At 38.5% G+C, this 18,204-nt stretch overlaps 1 protein-coding gene across 1 annotated transcript; it reads left to right on the top strand.

Moving 5' to 3' along the window:
- The first annotated feature begins 1,818 nt into the window (after positions 1-1,818).
- Positions 1,819-17,319, top strand: LOC139113496 (uncharacterized). The gene is made up of 5 exons (XM_070674714.1): positions 1,819-2,494; positions 7,339-7,577; positions 13,157-13,297; positions 13,522-13,659; positions 14,319-17,319. Exons 1-5 carry the CDS (start codon positions 2,164-2,166, stop codon positions 14,520-14,522), a joined length of 1,053 nt encoding a protein of 350 aa, XP_070530815.1. The 5' UTR covers positions 1,819-2,163; the 3' UTR covers positions 14,523-17,319.
- Positions 17,320-18,204: the final 885 nt, after the last annotated feature.

Below are 18,204 nucleotides of genomic sequence, written 5' to 3'. Positions count from 1 at the left end.
ACCATTATTAACATCGTTCATTAATGCCATGAACTTCTCGCAATGATAACGATGCTACGGACGTACGAGATTCCTGACCGGGGATAACGAGTCGTGTCACGCCTTCGTCGACAATTAGCAGAATCGCGCGTATGGTCGGGTTACTGACGCACACATTCATCTCTACAGACGGAATGTTCCTATGCTACAATTACCTTTATCGACAAACTTATTATATCAGTAACATTTATACGTTACCGTTTTTGCGAAGAGTTAATTATGATGAATCAATTACGGACGTTTCTGTAATATAAAGATTATAAAAGCATTCACGAGGATATCTCTCGCGTAATTATGATAAAAATAAAACATTCCTATAATTCAATTTTTTTCTTTTTCTTTTTTTTTTTTTTTTTTCTTTTATCATCCGGAAAAGAGATTTATTAAATTAATTTCTCTAAATACTTCATATTTCTCTTGAATGAAATTTTTCTTTGAAATAAAATCTTGTACCAAGAATTTTTATTCTTATATACATTAACGAAATAAAATAGAGCGAGTAAAAAAATTAAAGATCGAAATAGGAATAATAATTTGTTAAATTAAATATTGTTATCAAGGACAATTATAAAGTAATAAAATTGTGCACGAGTGTGTGCGTCATTTTTTTTTTTACGGTCCATAGATTCAAATAAATTTTTCGAAATTATTGTCAAGTACAATAATTCCCAGCATCCAGTCGCAATATTCAGACTTCACCAGAGAGGCTCGAGATGTGAAACTACAATGTACGGCAGATCGACCGTGAGTCGACGTTAGGTGACCATCGTTGGGTGACTATCATCTACTACGTACACATAGTGGGGACAGATTAAGAGGGGATACCAAGTTGGTCGCGGGGAGTTATGAATGAGTCGCGAAGTCCTGAACCACTAGATCTTAATGGTGGGGGGGTAGAAATCGTGTTGGAGGACTAACGTGTAGGAGAAGGGAAGAGATGATGGACGAAGGAGGTGGCGGTGGAGGCGACGTTGACGGTGAAGAGAAGGAGGAAGAATACAAGACGAGAAGAGGTGAGCAACCAAGCGCGGGTGATCGAGGAAGAGCGAGGCTGGTGGGAGGATTGGCCGAAAGCGGGGTGCGGGCCACGTGCTTCGGTGACTTTACAATCGTATATAGGCACCGGTCGACGGAGTGGCCAGTACCATACACTGACAGTCATACACCGGGGGCGCACAAGGTGATAGAGAGAGTGAAAGAGTTACGTTCGAATAGAAAGAAAAAGGGCGGAAGGAAGAAAGTAAAGGATAAAGAAGAAGAAAAGGGGACGAAAGGAAATAAAATAGATAAAAACTGTACGACAGTGAGAGGTGATCTACGTACGGTCCAAGGTAGACGGATAGACGACTCTAGTACCATTCTCCTGCGGACAAGACTCCTATTGGCGACAAACAAATAAATGTTTCGCCCGCCTTCTTATTCTGGTCTATTCGTTTGATTGGCCGCGCTTTTCAACTTCAGATACGACGTAAGTCGTTCAGTGACCGCCCAGTATCTTTCGAAAGTATACTTATCTTTTCAATTAGAAAGTGAAATATAATCTCGTGAAGGCGTGAGAAACGATAGAAAAAGAAAACAATTAGAAGGAGAGAAGTAACGGTGAAAGAGACGACCAAACAAGGAGAACCGTAAAAAGAAAAAAAAAAAAAGAAAGAAAAATGAAGAAAAACGTAAGAGGGCCACCCCTTAACAGAGTATCCCTCTGATACTTTTTCTTCTCTTTAAGTATCCCCGCCACCTTATCAAGCACCCACCCCCTGCCCTCCCCTCTTTCTCTCTCAGGATCCCACAACCCCCCTACCCCCCTCATATAAGAATCAGTGCATCGCGTGTGCTGGGACCAGTGCCAAACGGATTGTGAATCTGTGCAGACTGTTTTTCGATTGTAACAACCCCTTAAGTGATCGCAATCGGTGCTGAATCGTGCGAGAATACGCTGGAACGCACACGCATCATTCGCGATATCAATGTCTGCATACATCTATAGATATATATGTATATAACGCACGTGCATCTATCGCATATATCTCTGACGCGAAGAGATCCGTGAGGGATACACACCGGTATTACTCCTGCCTCGAGGCTGTGCGTTCGCGAGTGCCTGCGTGATAGTGTTATGCGATCATGATGACTGTGAAGAATACAATAGAGAGTCAACCGATGCCAATAGAGAGCATACTCACCCGCGATCAGAGGACTACGTCCCACCGGGTCCATGACCATGCTATGCGAGTCAACGCGCTGCTGTCGGAGCCACCGACTACGATCTCATCGTCGCCGCAGATCAAATATCAGGACGACACCGTAGCGCGACGTCATTATCGTCATGTCAAAACGATAACCGCGAAAACGCTTAAACGAGAAAAAAAGAGTGACTTGCACCTCATCCCAACATTTTATCACAACCGGAGAACACGACGTTCTAACGCATCCTTCAGAATACTCAAATCTCTAAGTAAGTCAAAGTTACCATCGTACATACACACAACGCTAAATAGCACCGCGCATTTTAATGTTACCAACAATAATTGAGATTGCGTAAATAAATGCTGCCGTTGCACAATTAATATTTATTACAAACGGAAATTGATTAACGACTTTCATATATATATATTAAAAAATAGCTGCGTTAAAGATAAAAAAAAATATATATATATACATATATATTATTTCAGTGTAACGTGAAAAATGAATCGTAATATGAGCATTATCGTTTGAAAAAAAAATACATTTGTTATACTCTTGTACGGGCACTGAATTATCAATTAATTTGAGATTGTGATAATGCAGCAAAACGTATTACGTAATTATTTTAACAACATTTCGGCTGTGGCGCCGTGCGATTCTATCTTCGCGGCGTGGCCGTTGTCAATATAAAAGTTGCATCCTCTTTCCGATTGCAAGGCTTTCTCCGAATTGATTTAGAAATCATATCGGGATTTGCTTCATTTGCATCGAGTCAGTTGTTTATATCCCTCACTCCTTGTTGACCTTTCGTAACACCGATGCGGAAATATATAAACCGACTTCTCAAGTATATCTATTGACATGAACGGCAGTATCACTAGGATTCACTTAAACATTTCTAGTCAATTTCTACACGTTAGTCATAATTCGAAATGTGGAATACCGATTCGTGTGTAAAAGTAGAACTTGCGAATCCTATTACTTGGCTAACATCGACCTGATTATGACTCGTGAATCTGCACCCGGAGCGAATCATGACCTGACGGTAAAACCCGCGTGTGTCTCGAAACCTTAATCATTGAACGGTGCTCGTCTCGCGATAAGTATTATGAAAACGTCAGATTAGAAGTGTACTCGTCGGTCTACAAGATGCGGCAGTTTTATTTTCAATTAATTTTCAATAGAACACTTAAATTTTTTTTTTTCTTTTTTTTTTTTTTTTTTTCATTAACTTACAAGAGTTCTAATATTAACTCTTTTAGATAATTATACGATTCTATTCTTTTATGTTATTAAAATCTTTTATATAATGATGCAAAACATGCTTCTGATTTATAAGCATTACTGTTAAAATTCCATAAATAGATTTTTCATTAGTTTTCTAATTAATTTCAAGCAGTATTGCGATATGAGATTTTAATCGAATAAAAATATGTAACACTTTATTTTGCTTTTCGTGCGTACGAGTGAGATAAAAATTGTAATGTGCAATACAAATGTGATACTACACTTTTCTTTTTTTTTTTTTTTTATTCGGTTCATTGTCGCTCATGTCATTCTCTCTTTGACGTCACTTTCGAGCATGCCGATGAACGTATTAGTCATCCACTTTGTAACGGTCGGTCCTCCTTATCGATTCTTCGTTTACAAGCTCGCGAATCTTAAATCTGTACGCGTTTTCGTTCACCGTTCTTATCAGCCTTTCCTAAATTTCTCAGTAAAATCGAGAGGGATGTATAATAGGGAGCTCTGGATTTCCCGGAATGAATTCAAAACACGGCACGTGCCAGAACGTGCGGTATATTTGCCTCCGTCCGCCCACCTGTTGAATAGCGAGGGTCCTACAGGTGGTTTTAAATCCTCAGGTTCTACGAACCATGAAAAGACGAGCCTCGAAGTTCATCTTTTAAGCATCATCGGCTAAACGCCCCGGATACTTTTGTACTTGGAAATTAAAGATGATGCATGACATTTTGTCGCTGTCATGCTTTAACGAGGCGGAACCTTTCGAAACGAATCGATTACCTATGCAACTTTATATTTACAACGGCAGCGACAACTTGGCTGCTTTTACGACAATGGGGAGAGTTTGATAAAGCGTGATCTATAATAAATTGTCAAACGTATATGCGCGCTACGTATTACGACCTACCGCAACGTGCTTCGGGCCGTAGACACGAACGGAAGAAAAGGGAGTAGCGGGTCGGGCGTAATGGGGTATAATTGTCGCGAGCAATGCGAGGACAGTACGTCATTACCGCATTTTTCACCGTCTTTCTTGTTGGCCGACAGCAGAGATGCGCTTTGCACCGGTGTTCACCGGCTTTGCGCGCCATACTTTTTTCAACGCGACCGCGGGTTCTTAGGAATTTCGATGGAACGCCGCCGTTGAGTCGTCGTTGAGGTAGGCCCGCGCGGTATCGAGCGATATGTAGACAGTACCAGGGAAAGTAAAAAGGAGGGTAAAATGACGGCGTAGCCTATCCATTTGCCGTTTCTATTTTTGACTGACTTACTTTGAACGGTAAACTAATAATTGTATGTACAAGAATAGTGTTCATTTAAACATGTAAGCAAATTAAGATAATACTTTAAATATTGAGTAAATTTAGAAAATACTTGTTGTTTAACGAGTTAACAAATATATATATTGTATATACGGGTAAAAAGATTGCTTTTCAAATACGCATATATTAAAGTATATTTTAGTACACCGAGAACAATAGTTTTGTTTTTTCTTTTTTCTTTTTTTTGCATCACGCGGCATATTGACGTATTTCTGCGAAAAACAATTAAATTGTCGGCGCGTAGTTCCTGGATTAGGTAAATGCGACAATATAGGTTTCGTGCGACAAGATCGCACTTTGCTTTTGAATTTCTTCTCAAGAATGAGAACGGGTTTGAAAGTATATCTATATCATTGTATCCCTTTCTCCGCTGGCAAATTTGACCGATCGTGAAGCACTAATCGCATAGCAATTAAATGACGGAGGGGAAAAAAGGATGGTGAAGTAATTAAAGAAACAAGAGAAAGTAAACGATGTCTTTGCGCGACGAGTAAGGAGATATACGTTCGTTGGATAGCCGAGATCATTTACGTGGATCACTTGCGAGCTTTGCGGCGCGATAAAAATACTTGCGATTGGCTGTTTCTCGAGATAGAATCTTTTATATGGGCGAAAAGCGGTATATGAACGAAAAATATATTGTAAGTAAACACGTGTTTCACCTAAGATCATTAGCAGATATTAATTGGACGTTTTCCGCCAGGATTGTTACTCTTTCGAGAGAATATTCCTTTTTTCTTCATCTTAATTGTTTTTTTCTGTGCTAAAAATATAGTACAAAAATACGTTTCCGTCAATACGTCGACAAATATTATTCAACTAATTGATGAATTAATTTCAATGTGCTTAATTTTTCATTTCACGTATTACGCACGGACGATTGTGGGATCTAAATTAAAATATGTATTAAATATAATTATTGCCTTGGAAAAAAAGAAAAAAACTGTCGATCAAAGTTTCACATATTATGCAACTTATGCCCGTTCGCGTTTTTTACGATTGGTTTTAACTAATTTAATAAAAAATTGTAGCGTGTTCGCTTTGAAAATTACAGCAACGTATCGCCGTCGTTGGTCGACACGGTTTTGCGTCGTCACTTTGGGGCGCAAACTTCCCTGCGGCAAATTGCTCTCTCATCGCAACGCAGAACGCACTTAAGAGCCGCTCATTAATATGCGTTAAGTGTTCGAGGCGTCTCCCCATACCCCGTCCCACTCCTCGTTTTCTCTACATCTCGCTCTTTTTCCGTCTGCATTTCTGTCTCCCTTCGTTTGTACGGCGCGTCCGTCGGCTTCATCATGCGTTCATGCACATTAAAATTAAATTCGTTAGCGCCCACGGATAGGTACCGCACACCTCCGGTATTCGGGTTTCGCGCGCTTGTTCGTTTAGCACAACTAACAATGAATTACAGAATATTATCAGATTAATTAATTAATAATGAAAAAAAAAACAGTCTTTCATTACGATCGCAATATATGTATATATGCTCAAGTTACCGATTGAATTGCCAATATCGAATAATATTGAAAGAACGTCGGTACTTTACGAAAAGTGGTTTAACGTGAAATCGGTTTCACTTAGAAGTGTTCAGCGCATCGTTCGATTTTTTGAGATCTCCTCGAAACCGCAGCGAAGAACGACAGGCAGGGAGAGACATGGATTAAATACAGGCAACACATCGTATGCGGTGGCCTCCCGTCGTTATACATCCTTCAAATGCGTACGCGCAACTGTTGATGGTTTGTCGTCGTACCGCTGCACGTGATCTGAGGCCCCTCATCAAGGGTCGTAACTCGCGTAATAATGCGACGACGAATTCGCGGGGACGTAATTCGACGTGCGGTGATCTTGAAACGGCCGGATGATCATAAGACGGTCCCGATCGGAATCTACCATTTAGGCGCTTACTATCGACGAGCGAATCCCCGAGGGTGGAAACGGAGGGCCAATGAGCCGGAAGCTCGATGATAATTTCACGTAGGCATCTCGCGGCTCTCACGTCAAATCCTGATTACCATTTAACATTGAACAGTCTTCGATTTTTCCTCTCTTTTTTTTTTTTTCTTTTTTTTTTTTTTCTTTCTTTCTTTCTTTCTTTCAAGACTCAGACAATTCCGTTAATGATGCCCCTACGCAAGTTAATCTTCACCGCGGAATGGGTCCATGGCATTCAATTTGTTGGATCTTCGATGGAACTATATTAATGTAACTGTTTCCACAATCTTTATAGAACTTAATATTGCACATACAATTTTATGAAGTGTACAATATGCAGAGGAATAAAAAGCATAATGTATATATATATTAACACTTCGAAAATTGATTGCTCGAGTTAATCGACAAATTTACGCACTTTCTAATACGATTGCAATTTATTCTGCGAGACGCGGACATTTAAATAGTTAATTAAAATTTTTAGCCAGTTATTAAAACGACATTTAAATAATATAACAAAGCGAATTTAATTCTGACTAAATTTAATTATAACGTGTAATAATGATTATTATAGAACAAGAATTTAAAAATTTATTTTTGATTCCAGGGTTAAGCAGTGCGTTGGTAATTTTACTAGTGCTGTCGGCGCACACCGCTCCGGTAATGAATTCCTCGAACAAAACGAATGATATGAAGTGGGTGAATCCCTGTGGCGTCTCCACGAATCTACGTACAAACGGCTCCAATCCAGATATTGCTCAGTTGGAGGACCATGATCTCCTAATTCAAATAGTACTCCAAGCGGAAACAGCGTTGAGGCACGCAAAACATTTTAGAGACGATTTTGTAAGTACAGACAGAAACAGAATGCGCATAAATATTTCTCTCGTTTTCGCATTGTCGGTCCTCTTTGAAAATATTCGCCGCACATCTTCTTTCCGTTCGTGCCGTAATTCACGTCGATTCTGTATATATTGTTGATATTGAGCTTCATTGAAAAATTAAGCCTATCAATTTTCCAATAATTATGGGACATGACTTCTGGGAGGGAATCAGATGGAGTGAGGGAACCTCGAGCGGAAGGTAGTTATGGTAGTACTTCCGGTCATCCGAACGTTCGATCGTAAACGTTTCACGAGTCTCATAAATCTTTAAAGAAGTTCCAAATTTTGTAAATTATATTGCGTTTGTATATTATTAAAAAAAAAAATTATTTTATTAATTAATTTTGTTTAATATAAAAATTATATATATGCATATCAAAGTTAACGTAATATAAATGTGATAGGTTTAAATTTGCAAAATTAATAATGAATAGAAACTTGATTTCGATAGTTCTTATTTCAAAAAAAAATTTTTCTTACACAGGATTAAAATTAAATTTTGGTAAATTTATATTCTTAGACGTATTAAATTAAATAATCTTTATTTAGATGTAGATTTATTTAATAATTTTTTTTAATTATTCAAATATTATACTTTTTAAAGTTTCGCTGTACTTTGAATTTAAAAAAATAGTAATCGATTTTATGAGGCAAATGAATACATAGCGAGAAATTTTTGTTTCGAAAGAATCTTCCCAACCAATCGTGTACCTTATTATCTATGGCCAAGGACAATAAATCACGCACCAGACCCGAGCGGTTTCTCAAGGTTTCTCTTTAGAAGCAATCCAAAAAAAGAAATTAACTCGAAAACCGCAGAAACGGAGGTGATGCTTCGCATTCCAAATTTCATCTGTTCTTCATGAATAATAATCTTATATTTTTATGTGCAATCTACTGGAAGCGCAGCTTCACTTTGCTTCGTATTTCAATCAAAAATAAAATTTTGACTTTTAAATTACGAAAATTTAGAATTACCAAAAAGCAAAAGGAAAGAGAAAGTGACGATCATTGACTCTTAAATAATTATGCTTCGCCGGATAATGTCGAGAAATAAACGCTCATGATTGACCGGCGAACAACATCAGTTTAAACCAGACAAAGACCATCCTCCACTCGCGCGGATGGTGTTTACCTAGGCAAAGCGAGTATATGACCGAGTAAATTAGCATTCGTCGCGTGCATCGAGAAAGGGTATTTCTGCCTCTTCGCATTATAGGGTCCGTTTCGCCCCGGGGCTTCGGCTGAAGACGGTTAAAAAGCATTCCCGTTACATCATCGCGCGATGATACCGGATGCCGCCGTTTTCTCAGTCAGTGCATAATCCGATATCATACACGGCCGCAACTCCGCGTTGCTACCCTTCGCAAGAAAGACAATAAAATCGCGCACGTGTAAATACCTTGCCACTTGCGACATACAGAAGGTGGCATGGAAAAGGAATGAAGTCATAGCTGAACATGATGACAGGGAAGAATCAAGTTTCTCTCCTCTCCGCTCGACTCCGCTCGACTCTGGACTCTGCGGCAAGGCTAAGAGCCCCTAGGAGCGCCTTCTTCCACTGATATCGACTTACGGCGACACACTGTCTGGTGGTCCAGTGTCTTCACCGTCCAACACTCGTTATCGGTTCAGCGTAGGCCGTCCGCCGACAGGGAGAGAAAGGAGTTGATTAGCCAAGGATACCGGGAACAGCGGAAATCTCACGGCCAATGTATCTCCCGCCCGCGTGGCGCAAACGCCAAAGAATGTTTCCGGCGGACTTTGCAACTGATGGAAATTATTCTTCCAAGAGGCATACGGAATAATTGAAAATCTTTAAAGCGCAATCATCTGAAACGCGATCTTAGATTTATCCGTTGCATTTCATCTACTCGCTTTGTCTTTAAATTTTTATTCTTCTGTCGTGCGCGATAATTTATCTCTCTTTCTTTTTTTTTTTTTTTTAATGGCGCTTGTGAATAATTTATAAATCGAGTTCAACCGTCTGCAATTTGCAGCAAATTGCGATGACGATAGGCAACGCGTACGGTTTCGCGCGTATGCAGACGGCGGTACGTGAAGGAATCAGATAATATATCGGAAGCGAAGGATTCCAATAAATCAGAATCGGAAGCTGTCCCTCTCCACCGCGTATAGACACCTATACGCTACACTGGCACGTTGCCTGCATACTAAAGCGCAGACCGGATATACAGCCTGCTAGTGCATGTATTTGCTTCGATATACGACACATATCTCCTATCGTGGTATATACTGCCGTATTTTTACGTTCACTCAGGTCGTCCTTTTACGCGATCACATATTTTCCGAATAACCGTCGCGATCCTCAATTTATCTTATGAAAAAATGTTATAAAAACGAATTTGCATATATGTACATATTACTAAAAAATTAATATTACAAGCTGACACATTTCCATTTTCATTTTTCTTTTCGGTCGAGAGAAATCTAAGAATTAAAAGAATCAATATAATCAATACGACGTAACTTAAAATATACAAACGATATTAAAAAATTATCGAGTCCATAAAAAAAAAAAATATATATATATATATATTCTCATAAGATGTATCGATATCGTGAACCATTTGATCGACTCTCGAAGCAGTCATACCGAAATTTTATAACTTCTAATAAGCAGTGCAGCGGTGAAGCCGCGCTAGAAGAAAGACTGAAAGGCTAATTGATTTTGACGGGTCCTCGGCAGCGCCGCGCGGAGACCATACCTATTCTTGCCAGCCTACTTCCTGCCAGCTTCCAGCCCGGTTTTACGATTATTCGTGCTCCAGTGTGGCCGACGAGACTTTTACGAGGCACAAAAGACCCGCGCCACAGATTTGTCCGCCGCCAGTGGTTGTTAGCGACAATTCCTTTCATTCTACCCTTTTTGTTCCGCTTTACCACCTTTCCCGTGCTCGTTCCCGCTCTCGCAATCTCTCTCCGTATTTATATATCTCGCGGCGAAAATGTGTGAAGAATATTCAAGCGCTTCGAAGCGTGAAACAAAGATCACGGTAATTGTTTCGAAACTTCGTGACTTCCAGCGTCGCGCCGTTTTCCGTGTCGCATTAAAACCGAGATTGCCGGCGTATCGATTCACGAGCGGACTGAGAGTCACCACGTGAATGTAACTAACACATCATAAAACGCGACGATGAAAACGAGTTCTTTTCGGCACCTGAAAGGAGGAAAGGCGGACGAACGGGGCCGGGCTCACCGGAGAGCTCCTCTTGTAGGTAGAACACGCCGCGTAGGTTTCGCTAATGTATTTATTAGAGGATTGCTTACACAAAATTACCCTAAAATTTCATTTAATTACCCATCAGGTTCACCATTATACGTATACACGTATACCTAAGCTTAGGAAACTTTGCGGTGGACCTCGTTATTATTAGCGGTAACCGAGTCGCTGACGCAATTGGTGGCTAACCGCCCGTGAGTATTTAAAATTTTTCGATATAGGGCCCGAAAGATATCTTTGTATTCTCTTGGACGCTTTCGTAACGACCGGGGCGTGAGAAGAGCCGATCACCGATCGGCGCGCGAGTGCCCGCAGGTACACGAGATCGGGCATGCTATAACGAGAGAATGAATTTAATGAATGACTACCGCGACGCCGCCTTTCTATGGGCTACCCTCGCCAGCCACGAATTTCCGCCACCGTCGCGCCTTCGAAATCCATTTGCCGTCCACGTACGCTCGTCTCCTACTTGAATCGGCCCGTTTATATCGTCCAGTTATCATTAATCTGCACGCGAATTCGTAACTACACGTGAAAATCAATCCATTCTTTTCGCGGCGCGATATGCAATTAAATTAGTTTTTGATTTACCAAGCCACCCGATCATTGTTCTTGGCAGTGTAATTCTCAGGAATGTTGTTTGCGATCGTAAGTATTATATTGCGCTCGCAGGTCGCACGAGAGTAAGCGATCGAGTAATATCATACGACGATTATTTCCATTCCTGCCCGAGATAAAAATGCATACGGCGCGCTATCACGACTGAAAACATTTTAAGACACGAGATCAATGAGATCAAATCGTCTTCCCTTGTACGCATATCAAACATACAGCAATATAAATAATATGTGTTAATTATTAGATAATATGTACGAACATAAAATGTTATCGTCTCCTTTCGCGAGACGGTTGTTTAAGTTTTCGAATCATATCGCGATTGTTTATCATAATAAGAGGCCGATGACCTACTCCATAGCCTCGAAGGCTCGCAAGACCGTCAATGGATCGCGAAAAATAGACGTAAGATGTTTAAGAAAAATTCTATAATTATTACGCATTACGTGATAAAATATTTTTCTTTTTTTTTCTAACAGTCACAATGACGATTATCAAATCTTTCTTGAAATTTAACGTCCACGTGCAAAGGAACGAATTCATATATCGAATCTCGATATGAAAATAGAACGCGTGAAATGACTGCCAATATGTTATACGAGTCGTGTTTCCCTCGCTGTCTATTTCTCGCGGCACTTCCCGGCTCAACGGGTGATTCATAATGACTCGTCCGATGTAAGCGATCCCTGATGGGACAATTAGAGTGTCTCGGCCGGCGCCCGGGTTTCCAAGTAATTTCTGGGTAAAGGACTAAGCTGGCTTTTGTTAGCTGACCCATCCCGGTATTTCCGAAAAGTCAGCGTGCCGCTGCCGCCGCTCGTGGCACGCGCTCTCTCGCATAGAGGAACCCGACGACACGAAACTGTCGTGCGTTACTCACGCGGCAGTTCGCACGCCCGGCTGCGTTTTCATCGTACCAGGAACGAGGGATATCGGGAGACTGATCGTACGCGAGGTGTTGCACGGCGTATAATCGGTGACTAAACTCGCTGACGTCCAGTGGCGTCGCTTCGCTGCGCTACCGCGAGAAATTAACGCGAGCGAATCGGTACTTGCGCCGGCAATAATACCGGCACAATTGGCGAATACCTGGAAATACAATAAGAGAGCAGCGCGGCGCACCAGTCCGTGATCCTTTCGCGAAGTGACAATATAAAGTGACAGTGAGACGCAACCGCTGTCAAGATACAGAAGCGCCAAACGCTGCCGGATCGTGATCGCGTTGTACTTTTGTTAAGTTACACCTACATATTTCTGTCTTAAGGATTTATTTATTTATTTATTTTTTTTTTTAATAAAAAAAAGTGTCGAATAAAAAAATAATTGTACTATAAAGAAATATTAATTGAACAAACGGTTTGCTATTAAATAAACTCAATTACATTACCTATAACAGAATGACAACGATATGATTTTACTCATGCTAGTCACGTATCATTTTATATATCTTAATCTATCCCTGTGCGCAACGAATATGAAAGATATGCAGAGGCGATATAGCGATAAAGCGAGACCCACGCGGAACAATTTTTCTCAAATTTCCGCGAGATTGCATACGCTAAGAGGACGACAATGAGGAAACTTGATAGTCGTGTATCTGTCTTCGATGCCGCGGCTCCTTTTTTGCGGGGAAAAAACGGCGCATCTAATCATGCCCACGTTTTTCTTCTACGATTTTGCAGATCAGACAAACTTTCAAGACGAACTTCGTCAGCGTCCACAACTTGTGGAAGAAAAATCATTACGCTTGGCTGTCTACGCGATCTGAAATACCCAAAGAACTGGGAGAAGAATTAAATAAGGAGTATCTCGACAAATTGGACGTACGTATATTATTAATATTAATTTACTTCTCCGTAATTATATTTGTTATGTAATTCTTAAGCAATTTATTAAAATGTAGCCGTTTATTAAAAAAAAAAAAAAACGTAGGTCTAAACCTACAAATATATTGCATATTTCTTTTAAATATTTTGATAAATATAATATTTAATATATGCATTATAGATAAGAGATTAACGTTACCCTCGAAATTATATATTTCCAGATCAACACGTCTCTCGTTGATACCTATGAATACATGCAGAAGTGTGCCGTAGGCTTGGAGCAAATCGTTTTGGACCAGAAGGATTATCAGCCTATATATTATCAGAAATTCATGGAAGCCGAATGGAAACTTCGAGCGGTAAGTTTTAGCTTTAGGATCAAATCCGTTATCTTCCGAAGTAATTATGCCCAGCCGTGAGTATTCGCGATCTGTCGTTCTTTCATGGCGTTATAAAAAAAAAGCTGTCCGCGGACTTTCACAATAAAATCGGTACAATTAGCCTGGATTATTCTACCTTCTGTTGCCGCAAGCACGATGAAAGACGTTTTGCCAACTTTTACGATCGTTTTACGTAAAGGTTGAGACGTTAAAGATCGTTGCTAACTGCCATTTTATCGGCCATTCCGGTGAATAGCTTTGGGTGCGCTCAAGTTCCTATTGGAGTTTCCTTCGGCTTTTTAGTTTTTTTTTTTATGAGTATCGTCAACTCGGAGAATATCGAGTCGAAAGGATCACTGTAGAAATCCGTCATCGTCTATGAAAATTATTAATATTTATTTTAATTCTCGTTTCTACGGGACGTACGTTCGTTACATTTGCGATACGATCGAATTGGATTTTAAATTAGCATTTAGATTTATAAAATTATATTTGCTTTCTGTAGATTATTAAAAATCCTAAAATGTTTATAATCTTTGCCAACGACGTCATCTTTAATTAAAAATTATATCATATTAAACGCGCTATCCGAGTATTACAAATGTTTTTAATATCTCGTATGCTTTTTCTTTTCTTAGGTTCTCTGCGAGATCCAAGTTGCTTTAGGAGAGCGTAGCGTAGTACCACGACCGGACGTCACTCGAGATGTCATGCCGCCTGATTTCCGAACGACGACGGATATGACGTTCCGTGATCTGCGTGACTGGCTGATTTTCCGAGAATATATGAACGGCCTCGAATACGTGATACAAGTATTTTCGCACCTACGCCAACGTTTGTAATCTACCTAATCTTCAAGATCTATAGATCGGCGAAAGCCGAAGAGAAGGACTATCAGAATGGACGTCCAACTTTTCGTCTCGATAAATGATGCAGTCACCTAACGGCTTCATTTTTTTTTGAGATGGTATGGAGAAGAGGATAAAAGAGAAAAAAAAAAGAGGATCATCTTCCGATTATCATGATATCTGAACACTAAATGGGCACACTTTTAATGAGATATTTCTGCAAGGAGGATCAGATTATTCGTTGGTGGGGACGATAAGTAACGATTGATATTGTCGAACCGACTAATACACCGCATCGCGATGTCTATATTAAATCTGTATGATCATTTTGAGGTGAAAGTGCCATCAATTCTCTTGACACCTCATCATATTCGTTATCCTCTTCAATGTCACTGTTCGATGTCACTTTGTGTGGTAGTTGTTAGAACGGAAAACAAATAGGAGACAAAGATTAAAAAAAAAAACAAAAAAAAAAACAAAAAAAAACCGCGGTGGGATTGATCCATTGGCTTTCGCCGTTTCGATTTACGGTTGCATACACATAATCATACATATTCGCATATCACACAACGACCGCCGTACAATACGCAGTACAATGTGCATTTGCTTTTATACGTATACAAGAAAGTAAAAGTGAAAATAATTAGCTTCAACAATTCACAATTATTCAACGCTGAACGTAAAATGACTTTTTGAGATAATAATCAAATATCGTAGTTATCTTACGATCTAAAAACGAGATATCCGTCGCGTTCTTTTTTTCCGATATTATTATTAACATTTGAGCATGGCCACGATTTAATTGGTTTTGGCTTCCAGCAAAGACAAGATTTTTAGTTCTCAGTACAAATAATATTTGTGGCAACTATTGCTATTATATAGTGATTGTTTCGCAACAAGATTTAGAACAATCGATAAAAATAGGAAATGTCATACGAAGGGCTCATTACAAATTTCAAATCGATTTCTATAATGCAATTATTTACGTAACATTTTGCTTGTCGTAATAGTTCGAATGTATAAACATTTATGACTTAATGTGCACAATACGTAAAACGGGAAGTGATAAGCTGAGCAGACGGCGAGCTAATTGGATGAAATCTGCTCTTGGTGTAGGCCCCAAATAAAATACAATATTTTTAGCCTCACAGTATTTCAGATTTTTCGTGGGCAAATTCACGAGTATTGCATTATATACACAAAAATTTCGCAACTGCTGTTAAAAAGGCCTCTTTTTCGTGAGCGAATTCATTCTTCACAATCTTAATAATAATTTATTAATTACTTATATACATACATGTTTATATATAATATGGTGTTACATATACACATATGTATATGTACACCGAAAGGCAGATATGACGTTTTCTGCGGCGACAGCGGTTATCGTACGTAACCCTAAGCGGCCGAGGCAGGGGATGAGAGAAACGGGGAGAAATCAGTCTTCGGCAATCCGGCCGGCGCGGTACATACACGCGGCACATGTGAAAAATCAGTCTTCGGCAATCCGGCCGGCGCGGTATATACGTGCGGTACATGTGAAGCTCGACGCACACGACGCTGAAGTCACGTTCGCTAGCTGCCGTCGCCATATCTGCCTTTCAGCGTACATACCACATTATACATAACATACGTATATACATATATACATATATGAAATATTAGTATATCCATATTTATTCAGATTATTTATTTTATTTTTATAAAGACTTTACACTCCGATTGTATTTAAAGTAACTAGTTGAGCTTAAAAGTGCCTAGTATATATAAAAGAGAAAAGGCTATACCACAATTAAAACGTCGTGCATACACGCGATTATTCTGCCTGTATGTATGAAGTTTTATTATTACGATATTACTATCATTGTGCAAAAGGAGAAGAATGCATCCCCGCGACGAACATTATGCGACGTATGTCGCGCTGTTGCTACTTCTCTCTTTCACGTACCTTTGCAGGGTAATTAAAAAAAAAAAAGTCTCGAATGCGAAACTTTGAAGGAGGCTCGATAATTTCGCACTTTTGATCGCAATTATTTTACTAGCAAATGAGATCCTTCTAGTATTATCTTTTACTCGATATATTATTCTTTTAAAAATAATCCTTTTTTTTACGCTAATCATCGATTTTTTTTTTTTTTAATTAATAATATGCGAGACTGTTGAAGACTATTGGCAACAGGGTATATTGCGTGAAGATTTTCTTCATCTATTTAAATTGATAATTTTATTCACAAATAATGCTGTTTTGGCAATTAATATATATATTTTTTAGCGTGTATAATATATATTTTTCTATCGTAATCTACTCTATTTTAAATATTGTTATAAATTTCTAAAGTTAATTAATTAATAATATTCTAATATATATATATACATATATATATACACCTTACGCCATTGCAGTCTTCAAAACTAATACCAGAAGAATTTTTTTAGTACTTACGATTCATAGTCATGTAGCCATCTTTTCTAAAACATCAATCACGCGAAAAAGTTACTGTGCGATAATCTACAAATAAAACTGTAACGAGGTGTGTACTATCATACTTAATTTCCAGTAGCAACATGTAAATTATATGTACAAATCTGAGATATCATCGACGCAATTTTAATGCGTAAATCATTTATTCATTATTTATACGCACACACATGCATCGCATAAAATATATTTTTATTTTCTTATCATCGCGTCTGTGATATGCATCTTAGAATATCCCTCAGGCGACTAATTGTTCATTTTCGAATCGATCCACGCTTGTTTCTGTTTTTTTTTTAATTTTTTTTATATTTTTTTTAACGAAAGAAGAAAGCAAAAAAAGAGATAGAGAGAAAAGAAGAAAAAGATAACGAATAGCAATTAAATATTGCTATAAAAATTAATTCATCAATTTTTCTAAAACATTTTTTTTTTTTAATAATGTAGCGGTGTTGAAAATCCAGAAGTTGGTTTGACGTTACGTACGTTTTTAAGAATAGATTCCAGCTTTCATACGCTTAAACTGATCTCTCTGTCTCTTTTTATTACAAATTTTAATTGTGAATCTTATTTTAACTCGAATTGTAAACTTTACTGTAACTTGGATTGTGAATGTGCATGGAACACATAAAGTAACTATCAAGCGAAAAAACGTTTACGGTCTATTAATGTTTTTATTTATTGTAAAATTAAATAATTTCGATCATTTTAAATAAGATGTCGTGCAGGACCGTAAAAGAAAATTTTAGTGATAAGATAATCGCGTTCCATATATCGCAATACAAGATGAATTAAATTTGGATTAAGTAGTGCGATCGCTTCATATATTGTACACAATCTGATAATATAGTTTAATATAGTAATAAATTGCAAATTATAATTTAATGTATAAGTATGTATTCTGTATACGGGCTCTTCAGAATGCCCGTTCTGTTGTAGCATATTAAACCAAAGACCATTCGATATCTCGTCGTTATTATTTCAATGCTATCTTTATCATTCTCCTCAACATAATTTCGTTGCATGTACGTTAATTAAAGTCAATCAAATTTGATACGCAATAATTCTATTCGTCTCTAAATAAATTTTTAAAATTTGGTTATATTATTTCACAGATATCTCATCGTTTGCTTTTTAAATATATTAAATAAGCAATTTTTTTCGATCATTGGCACGTGTTGCCCGAGTATTCCGGCTCGA

This window comes from Cardiocondyla obscurior, linkage group LG02 (assembly GCF_019399895.1).
Source record: "Cardiocondyla obscurior isolate alpha-2009 linkage group LG02, Cobs3.1, whole genome shotgun sequence".
NCBI classification, from domain to species: domain Eukaryota; kingdom Metazoa; phylum Arthropoda; class Insecta; order Hymenoptera; family Formicidae; genus Cardiocondyla; species Cardiocondyla obscurior.
This window is presented reverse-complemented; position numbering and strand designations above follow the sequence as displayed.